The sequence below is a fragment of the Salvelinus alpinus genome, chromosome 1 (genome assembly GCF_045679555.1).
Source record: "Salvelinus alpinus chromosome 1, SLU_Salpinus.1, whole genome shotgun sequence".
NCBI lineage: Eukaryota > Metazoa > Chordata > Actinopteri > Salmoniformes > Salmonidae > Salvelinus > Salvelinus alpinus.
The window spans coordinates 82,343,846-82,357,318 of NC_092086.1; the positions used below are offsets into that span (position 1 = coordinate 82,343,846).

General features: G+C 48.1%; 1 protein-coding gene across 8 annotated transcripts in view; it reads right to left on the bottom strand.

The window, feature by feature from the left end:
- LOC139531724 (homeobox protein cut-like 1) overlaps nt 1-13,473 on the bottom strand; it is a 243,665-nt gene that overhangs the window by 77,326 nt on the left and 152,866 nt on the right. For all 8 annotated transcript variants that reach the window (XM_071328489.1, XM_071328508.1, XM_071328468.1 and 5 more), the window contains exons 6-8: nt 7,898-8,057; nt 5,454-5,530; nt 4,513-4,579 (exon numbers count right to left, since the gene is read on the bottom strand). In XM_071328489.1, the coding sequence (XP_071184590.1) occupies nt 4,513-4,579; nt 5,454-5,530; nt 7,898-8,057 (304 nt within the window). The remainder of the gene's footprint in view (nt 1-4,512; nt 4,580-5,453; nt 5,531-7,897; nt 8,058-13,473) is intronic.

A 13,473-nucleotide genomic window follows, 5' to 3' on the forward strand; every position in this document is an offset into this window, starting at 1 on the left:
GTACGCGCTCTTAGCCCGGTGCACTACATCCCAGCTCCCCGCATCTGCCGGGCTAGGGTGAGGATCCAGCCAGGGCGGTTGGTGCCAGCCCTGCTCTCCAGACAGCCAGTGCGTCTCCTCGGACCAGGATATCCTGCGTCGGCTCTGCGCACTGTGTCTCCCGTGTGTCTGCACAGCCCAGTGCGTCCTGTGCCTGCGCCCCGCAAGTGCCGGGGTAAAATCACCATCCAGCCAGGACGGGTTGTGCAGGTCCTTAGTTCGAGACCTCCAGTGCGCCTCCACGGCCCGGTCTATCCTGTGCCTCCTCCGAGGACCAGGCTGTCTCTCCGTCTCCTCTCTCCAGGCCAGAGCCGCCCCTCTGTCCTGAGCCGCCCGTGTCCTGAGCCGCCTGAGCCGCCCGTCTGTCCTGAGCCGCCTGAGCCGCCCGTCGGTCCTGAGCCGCCCGTCGGTCCTGAGCCGCCCGTCGGTCCTGAGCCGCCCGTCAGTCAGGAGCCGCCTATCAGTCAGGAGCCGCCCGTCAGTCAGGAGCCGCCGGAGCCGCCCGTCAGTCAGGAGCCGCCGGAGCCGCCCGTCAGTCAGGAGCCGCCGGGGGTCACCCTCCTGTCCGGAGCTGCCGGGGGTCGCCCTCCTGTCCGGAGCCGCCCTCCTGTCCGGAGCCGCCGGAGTCGCCCTCCTGTCTGGAGCCGCCCTCCTGTCCGGAGCCGCCGGAGGCCTCTCCTGTCCGGAGCTGCCGGCGTCGCCCTCCTGTCCGGGGCTGCCCCTCAGTCCAGTGGTGCCCTTTACTAGGGTCTCCAATCCAGGGTCGGTGACGAGGGTCGCCGCTACTAAGGTGTCACAGAAGTGGGCCGAGACTATGATGGAGTGGGGTCCTCGTCCCGCTCCAGAGCCGCCACCGCGGTAAATGCCCACCCAGACCCTCCCCTATAGGTTCAGGTTTTGCTGCCGGAGTCCGCAACCTTTTTGGGGGGGGGGGGGGTACTGTCACGTTCTGACCTTAGTTCCTTTGTTATGTCTTTATTTTAGTTTGGTCAGGGCGTGAGTTGGGGTGGGCATTCTATGTTGTTTTTCTATGTTTTGTTCTGTTAGATTTCTAAGTGTTGGGCCTAGTATGGTTCTCAATCAGAGGCAGGTGTCAGTCGTTCTCTCTGATTGGGAGCCTTATTTAGGTAGCCTGTTTTTCATTGTGTTGTGGGTGATTGTTTTCTGTTTAGTGTATGTTCACCTGGCAGAACTGTTCGTTTTTCGTTTTTGTTGTTTTGTTAGTATTCATTAAAAGTAATTATGAGTACTTACCACGCTGCACCTTGGTCTTCTCCTTCTCCTCGATACAACGATCGTTACAGTTGTACAACTGACTAGCTATCCCCCTTTCCCTTGATGTAATATTAAACATGCATCACTGACTAACCCCTTCAAATAGGGTTCTTAAAAACAGCTACAACAGCAAAAACATAACCAACACAACACTTCTATTAGTTCACAGCAAGCCAGCTTTTTTGTGTGTGTGTGTGTGTTTCATTTCAACCAAACAAGATTTTCTGGTTTATCTTCAAGGCTCTGCGTTCCAGAGAGGTGGTCGTTCGGTTCCTCAAGCCTGATGACAGTTGTCCACAGAAATAAAATAATCTCTCCACACACAGTTGGGATGCAGGGGCAGAAACCAGATCCAGTGCCACAGGCCACAGCTTAGGATAAACAACCATTCTTGCCTGCCAGAAGTGGAGAGGTGACTCTGTACCTATCCCAGGTATTTCCGCAGCTCACACGGGACACTTAATGCCCAGTCAGTTTGACCCTCAGACACAATCTTTGTTGCGAGGAAGCTATTTCTGAAGTACTGTGGTCGAGATGCTTGCTCGATTCATTGTGCTGGCATCTTCCTGGGGTCCTGCTGCTACACGGCTGTACTCTCTGATTTGCTGAAGTACAAAAGACTCCATCTCTGTTAAGCAAAGTGCCAGAGACGCACTCGGGTCCATCAGGCAAGCTGATGCAGGGGTTGGATCGAAGATAGCTGCCAGAGGATTCAGTATGCATGCGAAGCACTCACGCAATAACTTCAGGAGGACCTGTGCCAACTATTTTATATCAGTAGTTGACTGCAAGTGTGCCTCAAGTTTGAGAAGGCACGGCACCAGATCAAGACAGTGACTGGCTGTTAGTTTTAAGTTGGTCGGTGTTGATTGCGAAAGACTCTAGCAACTTCACAAGCTGCTCTAGCTTGGCCCAGTCACTGGTCAACAAGTTGGTCGTTGTGGATTGCGACCGGCTCCAGCAACATCACAAGCTGTTATCAGTGCTCTCGGTCATATTTCTTCCCTGTTAACTAGTGATAGTGATGCAAAAGCTCGGCCTATTTGAAACATTTATACACGACATGGCCAAGAGTATGTGGACACCTGCTCGTTGAACATCTCATCCCAAAATCATGGGCATTAATATGGAGTGCGTCCCCCCTTTGCTGTTATAACAGCCTCCATTCTTCTGGGAAGGCTTTCTACTAGATGTTGGAACATTGCTGCGGGAACATTGCTGCGGGGACATGCTTCCATTCAGCCACAAGAGCATTAATGAGGTCGGGCGATTAAGCCTGGCTCGCATTTGGCGTTCCAATTCATCCCAAAGTTGTTTGATGGGGTTGAGGTCAGGGCTCTGTGCAGGCCAGTTAAGTTCTTCCACACCGATCTCAACAAACCAATTCTGTATGGACCTCGGTTTGTGCACAGGGGCATTGTCATACTTAAACAGGAAAGTGCCTTCCCCAAACTGTTGTCACAAAGTTGGAAGCACAGAATCGTCTAGAATGGCATTGTATGCTGTAGCGTTAATATTTCCCTTCACTGGAACTAAGGGGCCTAGCCCGAACCATGAAAAACAGCCCCAGACCATTATTCTGCCTCAACCAAATTTTACAGTTAGCACTATACATTGCGGCAGGTAGCGTTCTCCTGGCATCCACCAAACCCAGGTTCGTCCGTGGGCCTGCCAGATGATGTGATTCATCACTCCAGAGAACGAGTTTCCACTGCTCCAGAATCCAATGTGGGCGAGCTTTAAACCACTCCAGCCGATGCTTGGCATTGCGCATGGTGATTTTAGGCTTGTGTGCGGCTGCTCGGCCATGGAAGCCCATTTCATGAAGCGCCCGGCGAACATTTATTGTGCTGACGTTACTTCCAGTGGCAGTTTGGAACTCGGTAGTGAGTGTTGCAACCGAGGACAGATGATTTTTACGAGCTATGCGCTTCAGCACTCAGTGTTCCCATTGTGAGCTTGTGTGGCCTACCACTTTGTGGCTGAGACGTTGTTGCTCCTAGACTTTCCACTTCACAATAACAGCACTTACAGTTGACCGGGGAAGCTCTAGTAGGGCAGAAATTGTGACGAACTGACTTGTTGGAAAGGTGGCATCCTATGATGGGGCCACGTTGAAAGTCACTGAGCTCTTCAGTACAGGCCATTCTATGCCAATGTTTGTCTATGGCGATTGCATGGCTGTGTGCTGGATTTTATAAACCTGTCAGCAATGGGTGTGGTTGAAATAGCCGAACCTACAAATTTTAAGGGGTATCCACATACATTTTTTGCGTATCTACTGGCAGTATTTACCCACCAGATTCAGAAGCTAGAAAACACCTTAAGATTTTTGCCCAAAGTTTAGAATGAAAAAACAAAAACTAAACATAATTTATGAAGTTTTTTAGTTTAATAAATTTTGCCGTCAAAGATAATAGTTTCAGTATAGTTTAATATTTGTATTTTTTGTATTTTGTATTTTTATTTGTATTTTTATTCCAGGTTACTAAATATTTCAAATTTTTTATTTTAGTTTAAGTTTAGTATGCGCGCACACACACACACATAACTTGTATGTACATACAGTACATGTAACCACAATGTATTTAGTAGACACACACACACACACACACACACACACACACACACACACACACACACACACACACACACACACACACACACACACACACACACACACACACACACACTAAACCTTGTAACTAACCATTTTCTACCCATCCCAGACTACTCCACCCTCCTCACTATTACAACAACAACCCTTCCCACTCATTCAGGTTGAAGAGAGCTAAGAAGCATCCATGTCGATTATGAATACTTTGATATGAATCATAGAGCCAAACAGTGATAAATCCTGGGGACTACTTTGTACTCAGCATCGTTATGGCGAGCAATTATAGACATTATATTCCATTCCTTTCAGGGTGGGCAGGGCTGGATGACTAACAGTACACCGATCTAGGATCAGATGAGAGAACATGACTGAGTATGAAAGGGTAATGTGATGTATGATTATAGAATGAGGTGGGTTATTACAGGGGATCAGATTTTCCATAGATTCAGGTGCAATTACTGCAGATGGCAACCACAGCGTTTTCTATCTCCTAATCAAAGGTGCACAGCAACCAAGACTCTGGGGATTTCGAGAGTGCGCGTGTGTGTCACAAATGCAACAGGAAAGGAACTGGGACCTACTTTGATGTTGACTCTTCGTCATACTTGCTCTTCAGGTCCAAAAGCTCTGCCTGAGTTGCTTCAAGTGCTGAAAAAACAAATGAAGCATTTTGAACGAAGACCAGCGGTGGTTGGATGGAAGAAGTACAACTGCTAGGCCCTAACATACTGCCTCTATAGATTCCTGTAAGGACATGAGGTGAGGCTTCTAGAAAAGCCACATATTAGGTTTCACAACCTAAGACAACTTTGGTAACTTTAATTTACAGTCCTTTTACAGCTGCTATTTGTAAGTAAATTACATACTAGTAGTTAGTACTTTTCTGATAGTTTGTTTTTACTATTTCTTAAATACCCAATAAAATTGTTAGTATTTTTATGTACCAAATGGTACTATTTTAAAGGGTATCTATTATTAGGCTATGATAATTTAACCATCATAACCATCTACTGCCTGGTTGGCCAATCTGGCCACCAATTTCATATGGTGATAAAATTATATTTTAAGCATAAACCTCATAATTAAGCATGGGCCTTTGTACTATAAGCTCTCTCTCTCCTCAGCAGGCTACAATACTAGGGTGAGTGGCTGGGCCTGGACTCGAGCTGATGTGCTGTGACAGGGGACTGTCAGTCCTAGAGCAGGGAGAAGGCTGCATAGGGCGGGGACTGGGACAGTGTTGACAGGCCTGGATTAGTCACTCACTAGGCAGTAGTCAGCCAGCCAGCCAAAAGGACAGATAGAAAGAGGGAGACAGAGGAGAATCCACCATCTGATGCTACCTTCTGGGTCAACATAAAGACATACTGCCAGCTGAGGAGTGTGTTGACACCAAGCGAGCCTTAACTGTGCCACATTGGGGGCATTTATACAAAGATTTGGGATAGTATATCAAGTGTGAATCTCAAGTTAGGATTGGGCCTATGAGACTATAACTGGGTGTAGGTTAGCAACTGTTTACCTGTCTGTAGGGACTGGGCCTTACTGTCTGCCTCCTCCAGCTTTGACACCGCAGACTCCTGGTTCTCCTGTTGTTGACTGTGTGGACAGAGGAAGAGATACAAGTTAGCTATGAGAGGGAACAGGCTAGCTGAGCAACACCTCGTAAGAAACATTTTCGCATTTCAAAAGGCTAATGTAGCATAACTTGGGGCTCCCAAGTGGTGCAGCGGTCTAAGGCACTGCATCTCAGTGCTTGAGGCATCACTACAGACACCATGATTCGATTCCAGGCTGTATCACAACCGGCCGTGATTGGGAGTCCCATAGGGCGGTGCACAATTGGCCCAGCGTCGTCCGGGTTTGGCCGGGGTAGGCCGTCATTGTAAATAAGAATTTGTTCTTAACTGACTTGCCTAGTTAAATAAAGGTTAAATACATAAATAAATCAATTATAGTGAAGACACCCTCTGTTCTGCTCTGTCATGTCTGTCTGTGGGTTATTACTTTTAATACTGGAACACCAGGGCCACCTATAGGGCCTTATTCTTCATGCCGCTAGCTCTGTCCTGCACCTGCAGACTTCTCATCAATTTACCTCCACACTAAAAAGCAGGGGGAACATGCCAAACCCTGAAGAATTAACGACACCTCCTGACTGGCTTAGCTGTTACTGAGGACGAGATGAGAGTCGGTTTGTCCTTGGGAGTTGGTTCATTATAAGAGACTGTCAACCTCCAAAGGGAAAGATTATCAAGGTTGGGTCTCATTGGTAGCCACTATCCATATCATCTCTTGTTTATCAGATGTATGGGTAGGTACTCTGTAGTTGCCAGATTTGGAAATCCTGACATTTATTTATTTATTTTTATTTAAGCTTTATTTAACTAGGCAAGTCAGGTAAGAACAAATTGTTATTTACAATGACGGCTTACCCCGGACGACGCTGGGCCAACTGTGCGACACCCTATGGGACTCCCAGTTGTAATACAGCCTGGAATCGAACCAGGGTCTGTAGTGACGCCTCAAGCACTGAGATGCAGTGCCTTAGACCGCTGTGCCACTCGGGAGCCCGCTTGGGACATACGGTTTTATAATCTGGGATGTCTACCGTCTCTCTATATTTAGGTTTAATAGTATGTGAGACACCACCAGATATTACATATCCTCAACCTGACCAGAGTGTGTGGCCTAAAAATAGAGCTGGTGAGATGCTAGAGTGTTCAGGGAGTTGGGCAGTGTGTCCAATCACCATAAGCATCATTTTATTGCCCACCACTCGTGACCCTGCGCCCTGTGGAGAGTTGTCATGCTGTAATCTGTCCTTACTGCTACAGTCACTACAACTTGTAACACCACTTGATGCCAGGCAGAAACCCCCAGCAAGACCCTGAATCAACACAACACAGTCGGCCCATTGAATGGTTGTGCAGATTTTGACCAATCTCTCTCTCTCTTTCCCTCTTTTCCTCCCAGGAAACAGAATAATTCAAGGTAGCAAAATGGAGTCGTGCTCTACGGTGGTGGCTTTGTAAAAAAAGGTGACAGCGGTGACAGGTTACAATGGCCTGTATTGTTGCCCTCTGACGTAACAGATAACTGAGCAGAACTGTGTCCCTGTCCTGTGAGTGACAGTCTGGCAGCAGTGATGATCAGGAGGCCCAGTGCGGTATTACCATCCATGCCGGGGGGTTTAGGAGTAAACAAACAGCAGTGAATTAAAAGGTATTACGGTGCAAAGGGATTATAGCTAGAGTTGGTCGGTCCCAATAAAATCCTTGTGTAAAGGCCGCATGTGCCTCCATCAGGAAACACTGACGGGATCATATAATATTGTGTGACATTGAGGGAGAGCCGGTTCGAGTTGAAATCGAGATATCTCACATTCAGTTATGATTAGGAGCAAGTTCAATAGGAATACAATGGTAAAACAATGTAAAAAAACGAATGAGTGCCAGTTATCGCTCATTCCGGATTCAATATCTACTCAGCTCCAGTGCTGAATGAAAGTGTAAATGTCAACGTGATAGGGAGTCCGTTTCAGTGCCCTTCACAACAACCCTGACGTATCTGACAACCTTCCAGTGAGCCATGGGCGTAATTTGAACTAAAGTTGGTCACCCACTTACGTACAAAGCAAACATATAGGAGACTGACCATCGTTAAGGCCAGACGACTGAAGGGACAGAATTTTGAGAACTATTGGTTCACCATGGAAGTATGGAAATATTTAACTAAATACTGCTATAGTAGAAGAAGATATAATAGTTCTATTGATTGAATATGCAGACAACAGCTGTAAGGGTATTCCGTCTGGGCCTAACCGTCGCTCATACTGAGACACAAACTGCAGCCAGTAGTTTCTGTCTGTTGGCAAACACTAGTAAGCCTATCCTCCACAGCCAGTCCTCACTAGCAGAGTAGCGGCAGAGCACGGTACAGGCTACAGGGGGCGTTCCTGCTTACCGCTCCTCCTCTGCATGGTTGTTGTGGAGCTGCCCCTCCTCTCCCTCTTTCTTCTCCTTCTCTTCCTCTCTCCTCTCCTCCTGGCCCAGCTCCTTGGCCTGCTTCTTCAGGGTCTCTTCATACTCTTCTATCTTCTCCTTAAGTGCTTTAATTGTGACCTCTGAGAGAGAGACAGAGAGAGACAGAGAGAACTCAAAAAGTCAGTAAGTGATAGGATAACAGGTAAGAGATAAACCAGAGTGCCAACATGATATTAGGTACCAAGCCATAAGCATCCTGATGTGCTCGGTCTGGATTGTCAGTAACACTGAGAGCATCTGAGGGATCCTCCAAGTAGGAGAAGGACGGGGGGCTCTATTCCACCGTGTGCAGAGTGTGTATAGGCAAAGCCCTTGCGCTTGCTAATAGATCACGAGATCACAGTGTATTACTGACTGAGAGCTCTCAGTTTCCCTCCCACTTCGTACTCGTCTTGTCTTCCTTTTTTTCTCTAGCTCACTCGCTGGTGCTCTGTCTCTCTCCCTCTCTCTCTCTCTCCTCCTCCGCGGTGATTTAAACTCCAACGTTTCAGCCCTGACACATAATCAATGGCGATGAGTCCCCTCTGAGCCCTTTTCCCCCTTAACTGTTAAATTGAACTTTAAACATTTAGGTTGCAGGGGATCAATGGCCTCGGCTGGGCCGGGATGTGAGAGAGAGAGAGAGAGAGAGAGAGAGAGAGAGAGAGAGAGAGAGAGAGAGAGGAAAGAGAGAGGGATGGAAAAGAGAGAATGAGAGAGGGGGTGATTCTCCACTCCACCACCGCTGAGGTGGGAGATCCGCAGCTTAGCCGGAGCACAGGAGAGAAAAAAGAAAATCAATGGCAAAATAAAATATTGCCGCTATTGAGCTGGGTCAATTAGCTCTTGGTGGGAGGGGAATTCCAAAGACAGAGAGGGCAGCCCCCCCACCCCACCCCCCCTTCTCCCCTCTTTCACATGCTATTCTGAAAAGGAGACAAAAAGCAGTGAAGGCTTTAAAGGCCTATACAATGGGGCTTCACCTGAAAAGACTGCTCAGGGGCTACTTTCATAAAGGGGGCTATGGAGGAGGTGAGCCATTATTAAAAAGGATCTATACTGAACAAAAATATAAACGCAACACGTAAAGTGTTGTTCCCATGTTTCATGAGCTGAAATAAAACATACGCACAAAAAGCTTATTTCGCTCAAACGTACATCCCTTTTAGTGAGCATTTCTCCTTTGCCAAGATAATCGATCCACCTGACAGGTGTGGCATATCATGAAGCTGATTAAACAGCATGACCATTACACAGGTGCATCTTGTGCAGGGGAAAATAAAAGGGCACTTTAAAATGTGCAGTTCTGTCACAACAATGCCACAGACATCTCAAAGTTTTGAGGGAGTGTGCAATTGGCATGCTGACTGCAGGAATGTCCACCAGAGCTGTTGCAAGAGAATTGACTGTTCATTACTCTACCATAAGCCACCTCCAACATCGTTTTAGAGAATTTGGCAGTATGTCCAACCGGCCTGACAACCGCAGACTGCGTATAACCTCTACAGCCCAGGACCTCCACAAGCGGCTTCTTCACCTGCGGGATCGTCTGAGACCAGCCACCCGGACAGCTGAGGAGTATTTCTGTCTGTAATAAAGCCCTTTTGTGGGGAAAAAATCATTCTGATTTGCTGGGCCTGGAGCCCCAGTGGGTGGGCCTATGCCCTCCCAGGCCCACCCATGGCTGCGCCCCTGCCCAGTCTTGTGAAATCCAAGCCAACCATTTTTTGGCCCACCGGTTCAAACCCAGTTGATCACTCTGGTCCAGTATACAGTGCATTATGAAAGTATTCAGACCCCACAAATGTGTCCACATTTTGTTACGTTATAGCCTTATTCTAAAATTGATTTAAAAAAAAATCTACACACAATACCACATAATGTCAATGCAAAAACAGGTTTTTATTTTTTGGTGCAAAAAGTGTATATATAAAACTTAAATTTCACATTTACATACGTATTCAGACCTCTTACTCAGTACTTTGTTGAAGCACCTTTGTCAGCGATTACAGCCTTGAGACTTCTTGGGTATGACACTACAAGCTTGACACACCTGTATTTGGGGAGTTTCTTCCATTCTTCTCTGCAGATCCTCACAAGCTCTGTCAGGTTGGATGGGGACCGTCTCTGCACAGCTATTTTCAGGTCTCTCTGGGCTCTGGCTGTGCCACTCAAGGAGATTCAGAGACTTGTCCCGAAGCCACTCCTGCGTTGTCTTGGCTGTGTGCTTAGGGTCGTTGTACTGCTGGAAGGTGAACCCACACCCCAGTCTGAGGTCCTGAGTGCTCTGGAGCACGTTTTCATCTAGGATCTTTCTGTACTTTGCGTCGTTCATCTTTTCCTTGATCCTGACTAGTCTCCCAGTCCCTGCCACTGAAAAACATCCCCACAGCACGATGCTGCCACCACCATGCTTCACCATAGGGATGGTAACAGGTTTCCTCCAAAAGTGATAATTGGCATTCAGGCCAAAGAGTTCAATCTTGGTTTCATCAGAGCAGAGAATCTTGTTTCTCATGGTCTGAGAGTCCTTTATGTGACTTTTGGCAAACTCCAAGCGTGCTGTCATGTGACTTTTACTTTTTTTCCGCATTCCTCTTCGCTCCACAGGTAGTATTACCATTTCATTTTCATTTTCATTTTCATTACAGTACAACGGTTTGATTTGTTTGATCTTAGCTAGCTACATAGCCGTCTTTGTATCAAAGATAATTGTGTAGTTATTGAGGTTCGCTAGCCAGCTATTTTCGTCCTAACGTAACGTAGTCAACACTGCTAGCTAGCCAGCTAGCCACCGAATAGCAGCACTGTAGAAACGATTACATTACAACGGAACGACTTGATTAGTGTAGTGTTAGCTAGCTACATAGTTGTCTTTGCTATCTTTGTATCTAAGATAATTGTGTAGTTTTGAGTAATTATCGGTTAGCTAGCCAGCTATTTTCGTCCGCCGCGCTGCCGTTCTCCTACCTGGTCAACACTGCTAGCTAACACTGCTAGCTAGCCAACTTCTACCGAATAGCAGCACTGTAGAAACTTACATTACAACGGAACGACTTGATTAGCGTAGTGTTAGCTAGCTACATATTTGTCTTTGCTGTCCTTGTATCCAAGATAATTGTGTAGTTTAGAGAAATTTTGAGAAATTGTCGAGGTTACCTAACCAGTTAGAGGTTACCTAGCCAGCTACACTTTCAAACAAAGTCAACAACGCAGCCACTGCTAGCCAGCCTACTTCACCAGCCAGCAGTACTATATCATTTTAGTCAATAAGATTATATATTTTTTTATTATTATTATTTTTTTTTTTGCAACGTAAGCTTAACTTTCTGAACATTCGAGACGTGTAGTCCACTTGTCATTCTAATCTCCTTTGCATTAGCGTAGCCTCTTCTGTAGCCTGTCAACTATGTGTCTGTCTATCCCTCTTCTCTCCTCTCTGCACAGACCATACAAACGCTTCACACCGCGTGGCCGCCGCTACTCTAACCTGGTGGTCCCAGCGCGCACGACCCACGTGGAGTTCCAGGTCTCCGGCAGCCTCTGGAACTGCCGATCTGCGGCCAACAAGGCAGAGTTCATCTCAGCCTATGCGTCCCTCCAGTCCCTCGACTTCTTGGCACTGACGGAAACATGGATTACCACTGATAACACTGCTACTCCTACTGCTCTCTCCTCGTCTGCCCACGTGTTCTCGCACACCCCGAGAGCTTCTGGTCAGCGGGGTGGTGGCACTGGGATCCTCATCTCTCCCAAGTGGACATTCTCTCTTTCTCCCCTGACCCATCTGTCTATCGCCTCCTTTGAATTCCATGATGTCACAGTTACCAGCCCTTTCAAGCTTAACATCCTTATCATTTATCGCCCTCCAGGTTCCCTTGGAGAGTTCATCAATGAGCTTGACGCCCTGATAAGTTCCTTTCCTGAGGATGGCTCACCTCTCACAGTTCTGGGTGACTTTAACCTCCCCACGTCTACCTTTGACTCATTCCTCTCTGCCTCCTTCTTTCCACTCCTCTCCTCTTTTGACCTCACCCTCTCACCTTCCCCCCCTACTCACAAGGCAGGCAATACGCTTGACCTCATCTTTACTAGATGCTGTTCTTCCACTAATCTCATTGCAACTCCCCTCCAAGTCTCCGACCACTACCTTGTATCCTTTTCCCTCTCGCTCTCATCTAACACTTCCCACACTGCCCCTACTCGGATGGTATCGCGCCGTCCCAACCTTCGCTCTCTCTCCCCCGCTACTCTCTCCTCTTCCATCCTATCATCTCTTCCCTCTGCTCAAACCTTCTCCAACCTATCTCCTGATTCTGCCTCCTCAACCCTCCTCTCCTCCCTTTCTGCATCCTTTGACTCTCTATGTCCCCTATCCTCCAGGCCGGCTCGGTCCTCCCCTCCTGCTCCGTGGCTCGACGACTCACTGCGAGCTCACAGATCAGGGCTCCGGGCAGCCGAGCGGAAATGGAGGAAAACTCGCCTCCCTGCGGACCTGGCATCCTTTCACTCCCTCCTCTCTACATTCTCCTCTTCTGTCTCTGCTGCTAAAGCCACTTTCTACCACTCTAAATTCCAAGCATCTGCCTCTAACCCTAGGAAGCTCTTTGCCACCTTCTCCTCCCTCCTGAATCCTCCTCCCCCTCCTCCCCCCTCCTCCCTCACTGCGGATGACTTCGTCAACCATTTTGAAAAGAAGGTCGACGACATCCGATCCTCGTTTGCTAAGTCAAACGACACCGCTGGTTCTGCTCACACTGCCCTACCCTGTGCTTTGACCTCTTTCTCCCCTCTCTCTCCAGATGAAATCTCGCGTCTTGTGACGGCCGGCCGCCCAACAACCTGCCCGCTTGACCCTATCCCCTCCTCTCTTCTCCAGACCATTTCCGGAGACCTTCTCCCTTACCTCACCTCGCTCATCAACTCATCCTTGACCGCTGGCTACGTCCCTTCCGTCTTCAAGAGAGCGAGAGTTGCACCCCTTCTGAAAAAACCTACACTCGATCCCTCCGATGTCAACAACTACAGACCAGTATCCCTTCTTTCTTTTCTCTCCAAAACTCTTGAACGTGCCGTCCTTGGCCAGCTCTCCTGCTATCTCTCTCAGAATGACCTTCTTGATCCAAATCAGTCAGGTTTCAAGACTAGTCATTCAACTGAGACTGCTCTTCTCTGTGTCACGGAGGCGCTCCGCACTGCTAAAGCTAACTCTCTCTCCTCTGCTCTCATCCTTCTAGACCTATCGGCTGCCTTTGATACTGTGAACCATCAGATCCTCCTCTCCACCCTCTCCGAGCTGGGCATCTCCGGCGCGGCCCACGCTTGGATTGCGTCCTACCTGACAGGTCACTCCTACCAGGTGGCGTGGCGAGAATCTGTCTCCGCACCACGCGCTCTCACCACTGGTGTCCCCCAGGGCTCTGTTCTAGGCCCTCTCCTATTCTCGCTATACACCAAGTCACTTGGCTCTGTCATATCCTCACATGGTCTCTCCTATCATTGCTATGCAGACGACAC